This window comes from Silurus meridionalis, chromosome 9 (assembly GCF_014805685.1).
Source record: "Silurus meridionalis isolate SWU-2019-XX chromosome 9, ASM1480568v1, whole genome shotgun sequence".
Taxonomy (NCBI): Eukaryota; Metazoa; Chordata; class Actinopteri; order Siluriformes; family Siluridae; genus Silurus; species Silurus meridionalis.
In genome coordinates, this window is record NC_060892.1 from 20423012 (window position 1) to 20436693 (window position 13682).

Genomic DNA, 13682 nt, shown 5'->3' on the forward strand with positions numbered 1-13682 from the left:
ATCTATTAGCACAAAAATTATTGTAAAGTTGTAGTTGAAACTTCAGGAAGAACAAGTTGTATACAGTTCTGCATATTGGTTTACTATACTATAATTTTATTGTAGTTGAATTGAATAACTATAATAATGAAGTAACATTATTTTTACTTGAATGCAATAGATAAAAAGTGTAATGTCAGGTTAATATATGAAATATTAAAATAATTCATGCTTGCGGAGTAATAATATTTTTTTTTTATTGTATATAACAGTAGCTCTTGAAACTACAGGCTTCATATGAAATGTAAGTGAAGCGATAAATTATATGTATAGATGCATTCTTGAGTGTGACATCACAGACATTTTGACAAAAAAAGTGAAATTATTATTATTATTATTATTATTATTATTATAAGATTAAAAAATTATTTTCTTTTTCTTTGACTGAAGTGAACTATTTATATATATGGTTTCTTGAAATTAAGGTTTTAAAGAAAATGATGACTAAATTGTATGTATTGTATATTATTTTATACATTTTCATACAATATTTTCATACATATTTTCATTTTAATCACTTAAAATATGCATTAAAAAAACTCATAAAAAATACTCAGCCTGTTTAAAATAAATCATTAAAGGCAAATGGAAATGTGCTTTGTCTTAAATGCACTTTATTGAATTCATGGGAAAATGTGGGTTTTTCTTAATTTTTTTGTCCACTAACTCTGACATGTAATGTTTTTCACTTTAGTTTTCTTGTTAATATCCCACTGCACATCCATCTGCCCTAGGATCAGATCCAGCCCACAGTACCCTCTCATCTCTTTCTGTTTTTTCATTATTAGAATCCCACCACCACTTTCCTTTGCTGATAATTTGCCCACGTCCAAATTGGTTCCGCTCATGCCCTTCTACTGGCCACTTTACCACATGGCCCCGCTCTCTGAGCTCATCAGCCACATTCTGTTCCAAGCCTGCCTCCAGATTGAGCTCCCATTCCTTTGCTGAAAAAAAGAAAAAATATAAATTTTAACTACTAACAGGTGAATTATACACAAATGCTTATTAAATAAAATATGCTACAATAAATAAACATTTACATTTACATACATTGAGACATATTTAATTGAGTTTAAACGCATGATTATATGTAAATATCTCACAAAAGATTTTACACCCCTCATATTTTAGCAACCATTTTAGATTATTTCTCAAAGGACAAATAAAATATATACTTTAGAGTAGTCTCTAATGTGCAGCTTGTATAGTGCAGCAGTACAGATTAACTGTCCTCTGAAAATAACTCAACATACAGCAATCAAAATAGCTGCTATGGTTTTACTCGGAACAGGTCTCGGAACAGGAACAGGTCTCACAAGGGGTTGATTAAAGAAGTTAAGTGTTTGTGCTGTGCGTCAGGTACAGAAGCTGGCTAAAAAAACAGATGCATGAGTTCTGTCAGCATTGCTTTAGAGGTTTCAGAAGCAGAAAGTCCACTTGTCAGTGCTCAGACCATATGCCACACACTGCAACATGACCTTCATCCCAGAAGGAAGCCTCTTCTGAAGCTGGCTCATAAAAATGCCTGCAAACAGTTTGCTGAAGACAACCTGTCCAAAAACAAGAATTATTGCAACCATGCCTGTGGTGTGAATAGGCCAAGATAAACTTGTGTCTAAAATAGTGTATTGCCTACAGTCAAGCATGGTGGTGGTAGCATCATGGTCCGGGGCTGCATGAGTGCTGCCAGCACTGGGGAGCTGCAGTTAATTGAGCGAAACATGGATTTCAATGTACTGTGACATTCTGAAGCAGAACATGATGATGTCTCTTCAGAAACTGAGCCGAACTGCAGTTTTCCAATATAATAGTCCAACCACACTGCCAAGATGAAAACTTCCTTGCTGAGGAAGCTGAAGGTGAGGGTGATGAAGTAAGCAAGTATGTCTCCAGACCTAAACCCTATTAAGCACCTGTTGGGCATCCACAAGCAGAAGATAGATAAGCGCCATTTGTTTAACATTCAGCAGCTCATTCATGTTATTATGGAGGAGTGGAAGAGAATCCCAGCAACAAACTGTGCAGCTCTGGTGAATTCCATGACCAGGAGGATTTAGGCAGTGCTGGATAACAATGGTGCTCACACAACATATTGACACTCTAGACACAGTTTTGACATGTTCACTGCACAAACTTTTGTTGGCAAATATTTTGACAATAATTGTTGTATTTTAATCTTTAGTGGACAGTAAATCAGTACTGCTATACAAGTGTATATATACAGTTAATTATTATCCATTTTCCCATATTTAAACATTCCCTAATCCTAACAATCCCTAATCTTGATCTTGATCTTGAGCAAGCAAAATAAACTTTTCATATAATTTATATATCATTTATTTTATTTAATTTTTTAAATAAAAGCTAAGTATAAGGATCAGCCAAATGACCCCACTAGAATGAAATATGAAAAAAAGGAAAAAAGTGGTAAAGTCTCATAGCCAATGGCCTCAGAAGTTCAACCTCAAGCGATAAACTTACCAGTCTGATCATATTGCACGAACAAACGTGGGGCATCAAGTGCACGCTGAGGATTCATGCCAAACTCTATCATATTAAGTAATACCTGCAAAGAAAACGTTCTATTTATCTTATTTTAAAATTGGTTAGTCATATAAGACATTTAGTAATTTCAGCCTGTAATAAAATTGTCTATCATGGACTGACAACTCATCCTTATTTTCCTATATAATGAATGTATCACTAATTAGCATCCTTAGCCTTAAATCCTCTCATAGCACAGATATCAAGATTATCTTCTTCTTCTTCTTCTTCATCTTCTTCTTCTTTCGGCTTCTCCCATTAGGGGTCGCCATAGCGGATCATCCGTCTCCATACCCTCCTGTCCTCTACATCTGCCACTTTCAAACGAACCACCTTCATGTCTTCCCTTGCAACAACAATGAACCTCCTCTTTGGCCTTCCTCTTTTCCTTCTTCCTGGCGGCTCCATCCTCAGCATTCTCCTACCTATATACCCTATGTCCCTCCTCTGCACCAAGTCCAATATCCGAACTATCTCAATCTCACTTCTCTCACCTTGTCTCTTAATCGTGCTACATGCACAGTCCCTCTAATAAACTTATTTCTAATCCTGTCCATCCTCATCACTCCCAACGAAAACCTTAACAACTTCAGCTCTGCTACCTCCAGCTCCAGCTCCTGTCTTTTACTTAATGCCACTGTCTCAAAACCATACATCACAGGTCTCACCACAGTCCTATAAACTTTCCCTTTTACTCTTGCAGATACTCTTCTATCACAAATCACTCCTGCCACTCTTCTCCACCCACTCCACCCTGCCTGCTCTCTTTTCTTTACTTCTCTAACACACTCTCCATCACTTTGCACTGTTGACCCCAGGTACCTGAACTCCTCCACCTTCTCCACCTCTTCTCCCTGCAACTGCACCGCTCCACTGCCCTTCTTCTCATTCACACACATGTACTCTGTCTTACTCCTACTTACTTTCATTCCCCTTCTCTTCAGCATGTACCTCCACCTTTTTAGACTCTTTTTAACCTGCCCATCCTGCTCCACAAATCACAATATCATCCGCAAACATCATAGTCTAGGGTGGCTTCTGTCTGACCTCGTCCGTCAACCTGTCCATCACCACTGCAAACAGTAAAGGCCTTAGAGCCGAATCTTGATGCAGTCCAACCTCCACCTTAAACCAATCTGTCATTTCTTCTGCACACTTCACTGCTGTCACTGTCCTCATACATGTCCTGCACCACCCTCACATACTTCTCTGACACACCTGACCTCCTCATACAATACCACAACTCCACTCTCTTGGCACTCTGTCATACGATTTCTCTTAATGCACAAACACACAATGCACCTCCTTCTGACCTTCTCTATACTGATCCATCAACAACAGATGTCAAGATTATACTAGAAAAGAAATCAGTCACTTTAGTATAATCATGCTCTTAGCTAGAAGGATTTTCCCAAACTGTATAGGATAAATTGGAATAAAAACAATTAAACTTTAGGTAAATATTTTGGATTCAAACCTCTGAACTTTTACATTATTTTAGAAATTGATTTAAACTGTATATTATATACCAATATTTTCAATTTATAATAAAGTACATGTTAGATAAATATTCTGTTTATATTAGTTAAATGACTGTATTGTATGTATTTGATAATGCTGTATGAACGTTAATGACCTACTTCTTTCCTACATGTAAGTTGGTAAATATTAGTGAAGCTCACCTGCACATGACCCTGGGGCTGCATGAAGCCCCCCATCACCCCAAATGAGCAGAGAAGGTGTCCTGACACAGGATCTGTGAGCATGGCAGGGATTATAGTGTGGTACGGCCTCTTCTCTGACCCTATGCAATTCACATGATTGGAGTCCAGAGAGAAATTAGCACCTCTATTCTAAAGAAAGAAAGAAAGAAAGAAAGAAAGAAAGAAAGAAAGAAAGAAAGAAAGAAGAAAGAAAGAAAGAAAGAAAGAAAGAAAGAAAGAAAGAAAGAAAGAAAGAAAGAAAGAAAGAAAGAAAGAAAGAAAGAAAGAAAGAAAGAAAGAAATTTACTTTACTGTTACCTACAGTGACCTAATGACTGTAATTTAATTTTTTATATTTACATATTAGAAAACAATAACTAGAGGTAAAGTAATTAAGCTCCTGTACATAATAATGTTTTTTTAGGAAAACGGATTTATTAAAATACTTATCAGATATAAAAGCTAAGATACCCACTTGAAGGGAAAACCCACAGTTTGGGGGAACAAGGCCAGTACCAAATCCCATGTAATTGCTGTTCACAAAAGAGCAGCCATTTCCCTCTCTGTCCACCACAGTAAAATACACTGTGTCACTTCCTGTGGGAATCCCCGGTTCACACACACTTCTGGCTCTAAGATGAGAGGAAACAGATCTCAGGGTTGGTCAGTGTCAGTTCTTAAGCAGGAAAACAAAGCAAATCTCCCACATGGATTACAACCAGTAGCCTGGATAATTCCTCAAATTAAACTTAGTTTAAATATAATCAAAGTCATTCAACAGAGAAAACAAATTCTAAATTGAAAATTCACTGATTTGATGAATGTCTTGGTGTATAACGCTATTTCTCTTATCCAGAACAGATATTACACTTACTCATTTAGTAAAAGGGGGTGTAATTACATGATTCAGTTATTGGGTTATCCACTCTCACACACACACACACACACACACACACACACACACACACACACACACACAACCTGTTTGGATTTCCTTGACTAACTAAAAGTCTAAAGTCTACAGATTATACTCTCTCTCTCTCTCTCTCTCTCTCTCTCTCTCTCTCTCTCTCTCTCCTATCAGAGAGTCATGAGCAGAGGGACAGAAAGGAGGGGGAACCCAGTACTCTGTGTAAACAATCTTATCTAAAGTAAGCACAGTGCCTGGTACCAGCTGGTACCACAAAATGAGGGAAAGAGGGAGGGATGTAGAAAGAGACAGAGCTGTTTTCACTAAAGCAGATTCAATTTATTCTAGCCTTACTTGTCCATTTGTATAAAATGGGCTCGCTGAATAGCATAATCCTTGGAAAGAAGCCCCTCCACAGGCACCTTCACTTTCTCTGGGTCTGTGCTGAAATGCATGGTATCAGTCAAGCTCAATTTCAGCGACTCAGCCAGAATGTGAAGATATTCAGCACTGTTGTGACCCTGATCTGTGTGTCATATAAATGGTTTGTCAGTTATACACTATTTATATTTTTTTTATATTTATTTATATAGTTTTCAATATACAGTGTTCAACTATATATATATATATATGTCAGAATTTTTTTGCAAGTTTTGCACCTTTAATAGGAAAATTCTCAAGGATGTTAAGGGCAATAAGGGCTGCCATCCCTTGACTGTTGGGTGGGACCTCCCAAACTCGCACCGCCTGTGGAAATGCCATATGTACAGGGGGCAATAAAAGGCTAATAAAAATACTTTAGTACATTAATATTGATACAACAGACTTGTCTTTCCCACTTTAACCTACTTTGTAATCAGTGTAAATCGGTGTGATCTCAGTAGTGACATGGTTTTTCATGTCGTCCAAGCTCATAACACCACCGTTTTCTTGCACAATATCAACCACAGCTTGGGCGATCTTGCCCTCATAGAAACCATTTCTCCCATGCAGAACAAGCTCCTACATTATTAAATAACACATAAAAGAACAGTAATAAAGAGATATTAGCCAATGGGAGTCATTAAAAAAAAAAAAGTATTTTGTAATGTCAGATTGTCAAAAGTCATAATGATACTGACAACCTGTATTAGTTCACTTCAAAAAAACAAACCTGGAAAAATCTTAAATATGTTAATAAGGTGACAATCTGTAAAAAAGGATTTGTTAAAAGGTATTATATATTCTAGTCTACAAATTAAAACATAATTGATACCTGATGACTGACATGCATTACCATGTATTGCTAATTTCCTATAATCTGTGTGGAATCTGTAGGAAAGGCCCATAGGCGTATTCTTTATGTCACAATGGTGCACATTGCACATGGATACCTACAACAGCAACTCCTGGTAATGCCTCTGTATCCAATTTCAGTTGTAAATGGGTAATAATCGGTAGTTATCAGAAATGCCTGTCACACTATCAACAATTTAGATATCATCCAAACAAGTTAAAGGATTTTATCCCACCGATACAGGCAGCAAAACATTTCTAAACACTTTTATCTAGCTTTATCCAACATGCAGGAAGATGACCCTTTACATAACATCACTTCAGAGTCGTTATTACAATCTAGGAGTGCCCTGTTAAGCCCTTGATGACGTATATCACATATAAACTGCACCCAAGGAATTCTGCGTACCTGGAAAGTGTGTGCGAGGTTATGATTAGTCATGATCTGTCCATGTTTAGGTGGCTGATTGTTAATGAGTAAATCTGCTCCCAGTTCTCTGCCAGCAGCTCTCAAAGATTTTATACCATCAGCCCAATGGTATGCTGTAATCTCTGCCACTGGGAAACCGTTCTGAGCCAGATCTATAGCTGGTTGCAGCAGGTCAGCCAAAGACAGCTGGCAAAGTCACAAAGCACAGGTTATTTAAACAATACCACACATACATGAAGATGTCTTCTGATACATCATATAACACACACTCTGTCTTGCTCTCTACATGTTTCTGAACCACTTGTAATGAATCCAACTAAGTGGATATAAAGATGTCACATATGCATAAGCCCTTCATAGCTGACATAATCCTACAAGAAAATGTATAGAGACATATGCCAATATTTGATGATGGGAGGTGGTAGCTTAGTTGTTAAAGCAATAGGCTTTGTATCTGAAGGTAGTACTTTCAAATCCTAGCCTGCTCAGTTGTATGATTGAAATAAAAGCCACTCTGGATAAGGGTGTCTGCCCAAATGCCATAAATGTAAAAATATAAAATGTAAAAATGATGCACCCTTTTCCCAACGCACAAGGTGTCTCAAACTGGTTGCTTGAAAGTGACAGTGAGTTCAGAGTTCTTCAGAGGCCTTTTTAAAACACCTTGAGGATGTGGAATAACAGGAGCTATGCAGCATGCGTAATACAATCATGTCAACGTGAATTTCAGAGGAGACAACTTGTAGAATCCACGCCATGAAAAATTGAGGGTGTTTGAGGGCCATAATGCATTTGTGAAGCATTCCTTCTGTAATGCTCAGTGAGTGTGTATAAAAGAATTAAATTCAGATATGTAAGACTTTGATTATTCTCGTGATATATAACAGTCATAGTATATATTTTTGTATGGTAAACAGAAGTGCACCAGGAAGGGAAAGGGATAGAAAATATATACAAGACAACAATCATATGTTGTTAGAATATAATTACATATCAATGTTATGATTAATGATATTACAATGTCAAATTGTGCCATGTAACTGCACTTTTTAGGAGACACTACAGATTTTCTGGAGGTCACTTGTTTTACCCTCAGTTACAAAGTTGTCAAATAATTTCCATTTTCTAACTGATACTACAAAAAATTTTATTAGCCACAAAGTCACTTAGTATAAGGACTGAGCTTTGATAAATAATTACATAGGGTTATATTAGTAGTTTAAATAGATTACTAGATGCTGTATTATTCATTGCATCTCTACTAAGCCAATTAAAGAAAATACATCTAAAGTATAAATAAAGGTAATCACTACAGATGGTTAATCGAAATCAGAAACTGTGACCAAAATTAAAAAATAGGGTGTGGTGCAATTAGCAACAGTCATTACAGCCTGAATTAGGGCACTTAAATGTTATCTTAAGTGCCCTAATTCAGGCTGTAATGACTGCCTTTTAAGCACTGACTAACAGGTGTGTTCTTTCTGATTATCATAATGTCCTACCCTAAGTTTGATTAGTTTGAAATAACCTATTATTATAAGAGGAAATTATTCAGTAGGGCATAATGCAGAACACTGAAACACAATTGGAGGTCAAATACAGCATGCACAAGTATAATACCTATCTAGAGCTCTTCTAGTTGTGAATGGTATGGATGAAGTACCTTTTTACTTCCAAACAAAGTCACTGTGTCACACCAACATGCTGCAGCTCCAGGCACAGTGACATTAAAGGCATGGAACTTAGATGGTGGGTTACTCTGACTAAATCCACACCTTCTCATCAGATCCAGAGTCAGAGCCTTAGGACTCCTTCCACTAAGGCACAATTAACACAGAAAATGTTAGTAATCAGCAGTTTTTCACTACAACTATAATATATGATAATATGCTCATTTTGTCAATGTCTCTCCTCACCTCCCATTAAGTCCTCGGACCTGTTTAGTTGCAGCATCATAAAAAAGACAAAAGGCATCTCCTCCAAGGCCTGTGCTTGTCGGCTCTGTTACATTCAGGGCTGCTGCCACAGCTACTGCAGCATCTGCAGCGTTTCCACCCCTTTTCAGAATTTCTGTGGTGAAAATAAAAAAGGAATTAAGACAATTCCACACATACCAAGAAGCTAGATGTCCCGGTGGGTTCTGTTAATATATCCTTATACAAAGAAGCTAAGAGAAACACTGCAACATTTTATATAATATACAATTTCTTACCTAGTCCAATGTTGGATGCAAGAGGCTGACTCGATGCTACACATCCATTCAGGCAGATGACTGGTGAGCGTCGAGATGAGAACTCCAAATCAGCCTGCATTTTCACTACATGGTAAAAAGATGCTTTTAGCCAAATATAAAAAATTTCCAATAAAAAAATAATAATAACAAAACAAAATATATATATATACACACAGTGGAACCCGGTTATGTCGATGTCCTAGGGGGTCGCCAAAAAGCATCGAGGTAACCGATGATCGAGATAAACAAAAATCAAAATGGCGGCAATATATTAACATGCTTGAAATTTCTTTATGTACATGATGTGCGTTAATAAATGAGAATGTGCATGCACGTGTTTTTGAAGGGTTTTTTACACAACAGCGTTGCCGCGATTTGTTTGATGAAGGCATGCTATAAAAATACATACAGTACATGTTTATCTGTCAGGAATCCACCTGCCACGCCCCCTTCGGCCCCCTTCAGCGTTTCAGGTGCTTTCTCGGCTGCTTTCTCACATATGGTGCTCGTTTATCATCATCACCAGCTCTCATTTAAACTTCCACACTCTCACTGTCCGTTATTGTTGGTATATGTTGGTTCACGGCGGTCGTTGTTATCGCGCATGCGTATCCCGGTACGTGTCTTCCCACCGGCACTCTCTCAACGGCTGCGCTTTTCTTCCCAAAGCCGCGCCGCGCCCCTACTAACACTACGAACACTAGCACTAACTAACAGCAGAGATTCACCAGTATACAATACAACACCTGTAGCATCTGTAAGGCTTGATTTTTCCGCCACTTCCGCGAGTTCTTCTGCCGCTGCACCGAGATAACCGACGTTAAATGTATATATATATATATATATATATATATATATATATATATATATAGAGAGAGAGAGAGAGAGAGAGAGAGAGAGAGAGAGAGAGAGGGCCTGCATGGTAGTGTTCATTTTGTCCGTTGTTTCCTCCAAGTTTAAAATCCATGCAGTCATTGTAGATTAATGCACACAACTTTTTTTTTCTTTGCATACTTATGTCAGTTTGAACAGCCCTGCATCAACGTTTCTATGAGCAAAACTCCATACGGTGGCAGAATCGATTAATCGGAATGTGATTTAGACTCCTGTGACAACTTTTTACTTTTTAGACTTCTTTAACAACGACAAATCCGGTGTGTTTTTGAGCAGACTTTAGCACCCGGCCTGCACCCATTCCAGTTCTCTACTTTACCATTACAGAATGACTACGTTTTACGGGTGGAGAGAGAAAACGCGGTTCATCTGCATGTAAAGCCTAAATGAGATTTGGGAAAGTGTGTTCCAATTTAAGCAAGTGTGGGACCAATCACACTTTTTGTGGGTCTTCATTTTAAAATCCCTTCCTAAATACATCCATGCATGTTGGTATGTTGAGATTTGTGTCAGATACTGATGTAGGATGAGGCCTGGGGTGCAAAAAAAATCTATTCTATTCTATTCTATTCTATTCTATTCTATTCTATTCTATTCTATTCTATTCTATTCTTTATTTTCTTGACATTAGATGACATTAGATATTCTGTTTACAAATGATCATATCTTGATAAATGTGAGAAACATTATAATCAAAGTAAATTAAAAAGTTAATATTAATTTTAAGTGTCACTAAGAAATTAACAGTAGATATTGAATGTAACATGCTTTACAGTGACATTTCTAAGTAATAAAAAGCTGCAATAATGTTAATGCTAACACATGCTAACTAAACTATTGTATCTAGTTGAAAAATACCCTAACGATATATCAAACTTGCTCAACCAAATAAAAGACAACTAAGAACTATGCCATACTGTGCTGGATCTTAATCTCTCACCATTAAAGTTAGTTTGAGAGTCTCCAGAAGAGTGTAAAACAATCTCAGCACTGGTTGGAAGATTTCTGCTAAAGTCAAAGTAGTGTGACCAAATCCCAGGGCAGAGACATGCTGTGGTTGAACATTAACAGGCAGGTTGTTGTCAGTGCAACAAATGTTGTAAATCTGACATGAATGTGGTGACATCATATTGCAAAGGGGTATATATGGGCAAACGTGCATCTACCCTCAGACCATCGTGGATCAGAAATAGGAAAGGGTTTCTGGAATAGAGTTAAGAGAAAGGTTATTGATCCCTTGGACTGTCATTTTTTTACTGCTTGAAATACACAAACAATAAGATTGAAACATGTGTTCTGGGAATTGTGCAAAGTGTTTAGGCATCACACTCATTCCTTTAGCTATTCTTTGCTTCCTCTGCAATATCCTCCTGCTCTTTCCTGGAGGTAAACCTGCTAAGAACAATGACGACATTACAGATGAGGTCTGGTACTTCGGAGGAATCATAGGCTCTGGAATATTGGTGAGTGACCCTTTTTCATTTAATATATAACTTTCACTCTATTTTAAGTATTAATGATCTACACCACATATAGAAAACGGAAGTCGCTTAAAGCAAGAATTCTTGAAAAGAAAAGAAAAAAAAGATTTCCTAAAACATTTACTTGTTACTTTGGAATAAGGATATTTTTTGTGTTGAAAGAAATGTGTGATTTTAACTTTGTAAATTTTTTATAGATGATTTTCCCAGCGCTGGTCTTCTTGGGATTGAAAACGAACGACTGCTGTGGTTGCTGTGGCAATGAGAACTGTGGAAAAAGATTTGCAGTAAGGAAATGCTCCTTTTCTTTTTTCTTTTACGATTACTATCGTTGATACATTGATCACACACCAACACCCACATACATGCATACACCCACACACACCAACACACACCAACACCCACACACACACACACACACACACACACACACACACACACACACACACACACACACACAAACAACCTACCATCAGATTAACATTTATCTGTTGGTGAAAGGTGTACTTTCTTGTTTTAAAAATGTTCTTCTAAGGCCAAAAAGGCCTGAACATTTCTTCTTTCTTCTTGAATGCTGTATATGCATGATGCCTTTATTAATATGTGTTCCATATACAATCATACTCTTTGCATTCCATCAGTCATGAGTTTAATTGATGGCCTGCTTTAATCTCTCTCTAGATGTTTTTCTCCATTATTTTTGCTGGAGTTGGCCTTTTGGGAGCTGGTTATTCTTTCATTGTGTCAGCAGTTGCTATCAATCGTGGGCCTAAATGTTTAACAAACGGCACATATACATACCCATTCAATGAGGGGTAAGTACTGAAGGAGGTTTTGCTTACAATGGATAATGATTCAGAGATCAGAGACCTGAAATTCAGTAAACACAAAAATACAGAAAATCCCATGCATTCATAGTTTAAAAAGAGTTATTTTAATACAATAAATTATGCTATGTGATTTTTGATCAGTCTTTGCCCTCTTTTTAAACTTTCCTGTGTTTTCCTTCCTAAGTGACTACCTGTCCAACAAATCAATTTGGAATGTGTGTGAGGAGCCTTCAGATATTGTGCCATGGCATCTAACACTCTTCTCCATGCTGTTGATCATGGGCCTGGTTCAAATGGCACTATGCGCGTTTCAGGTCATCAATGGCCTGATCGGCACTATATGTGGAGACTGCTGCGGATGTTGCGGGGTATGATGAAATTCTTATAAATAAATTTTTCTCTGCAAACCCTCCACCCCATCCCCACACTCTTATGGATGGCACTAGCTTAAAGGTTATTTAAACAAAGCTGAAATTTGATTTACATGCTAGAGCGTTAAATATTGAACTATTAGATTAGTGCAAGTTTATAATTAACTTTTAATCAAACCAACAAGTACTGTATTAACTCCATTAGTGTGAACGTAATTCAGAAGCCCAAGCAAGGCCAATAAATTAATGTCTGCTGTTTTTCATTTTATTTCATAAAAATCTAATTTCTACTGTTCTTTTCTTTAACAGGGCTCCTAAATTGAATAGGATTCTTCATTACTTCATTACATCTCATGAAGATAATAGTTGAATGGGTTTTATTGCGTTCTATTTCCAGATCTCTGTTTTATTTATGCCATTCAGACATTTTTTGTACAGGTTAACAATGTACACTATGCCTCTTTTGCTTGATGGCACTGCTTATGAAGGCATAAGAGAAATGTTATATTTATATGAAATGTCTCTATTTTTTTTCAAAATTATTATCACTCACATTTGAACACAAGGTGTGCTGCTTTTTTTGTTTTTTGCAAAATAGTAGTACATCCACAAGTAGACACACTACAAGTCTAACTATATGAATGAATATTACAAAAAGTGAGAGTTTATATATTTAATATACACAAAATGGTATCAAATATCTTCTAAAATAATAAAATGATCAAAATGAAACACGGCTGTCCCAGTCTTCATTTTCAGGCAAAGAAAAACAGGAAACAGTCATGGAAAAAAAATAGAATGATGGTCCAGGATGTAACCTCAGATTCCTCAGAGGATCCGCTAAAGCTTACACTGAAAACAACATCTGGTCAATTTTTAGAACACAGTTATTGTCACTGTTTGGCCCTCGTGCAAAAGCCTTAACATTTAGTTGTATAAATGAGAAAAATCTACGTCCAAATCGATAAG

The 13682-nt window shown here is 36.9% G+C and overlaps 2 protein-coding genes across 8 annotated transcripts; one reads left to right on the forward strand and one right to left on the reverse strand.

The window, feature by feature from the left end:
- Positions 1-633: 633 nt before the first annotated feature.
- LOC124391657 (glutathione hydrolase-like YwrD proenzyme) lies at positions 634-11065 on the reverse strand. Of its 7 annotated transcripts, none has more exons than XM_046858359.1 (13): positions 9547-9579; positions 9312-9336; positions 9117-9221; positions 8821-8974; positions 8568-8721; positions 6884-7090; positions 6049-6201; positions 5859-5946; positions 5554-5725; positions 4765-4921; positions 4269-4439; positions 2524-2608; positions 634-986 (listed from the first exon to the last, which is right to left on the reverse strand). In XM_046858359.1, exons 3-13 carry the CDS (start codon positions 9214-9216, stop codon positions 742-744), a joined length of 1686 nt encoding a protein of 561 aa, XP_046714315.1. In that variant the 5' UTR covers positions 9217-9221; positions 9312-9336; positions 9547-9579; the 3' UTR covers positions 634-741. The 7 variants fall into 7 exon arrangements, with proteins under 7 accessions (XP_046714315.1, XP_046714316.1, XP_046714317.1 ...); XM_046858360.1 differs by having other exon boundaries at positions 9552-9568; XM_046858361.1 differs by lacking the exons at positions 9312-9336; positions 9547-9579 and adding an exon at positions 10972-11065.
- Positions 11066-11194: 129 nt separating this feature from the next.
- On the forward strand, positions 11195-13445 carry tm4sf4 (transmembrane 4 L six family member 4). Its single transcript, XM_046858365.1, has 5 exons — positions 11195-11494; positions 11710-11799; positions 12194-12327; positions 12527-12710; positions 13023-13445. Exons 1-5 carry the CDS (start codon positions 11321-11323, stop codon positions 13029-13031), a joined length of 591 nt encoding a protein of 196 aa, XP_046714321.1. The 5' UTR covers positions 11195-11320; the 3' UTR covers positions 13032-13445.
- Positions 13446-13682: the final 237 nt, after the last annotated feature.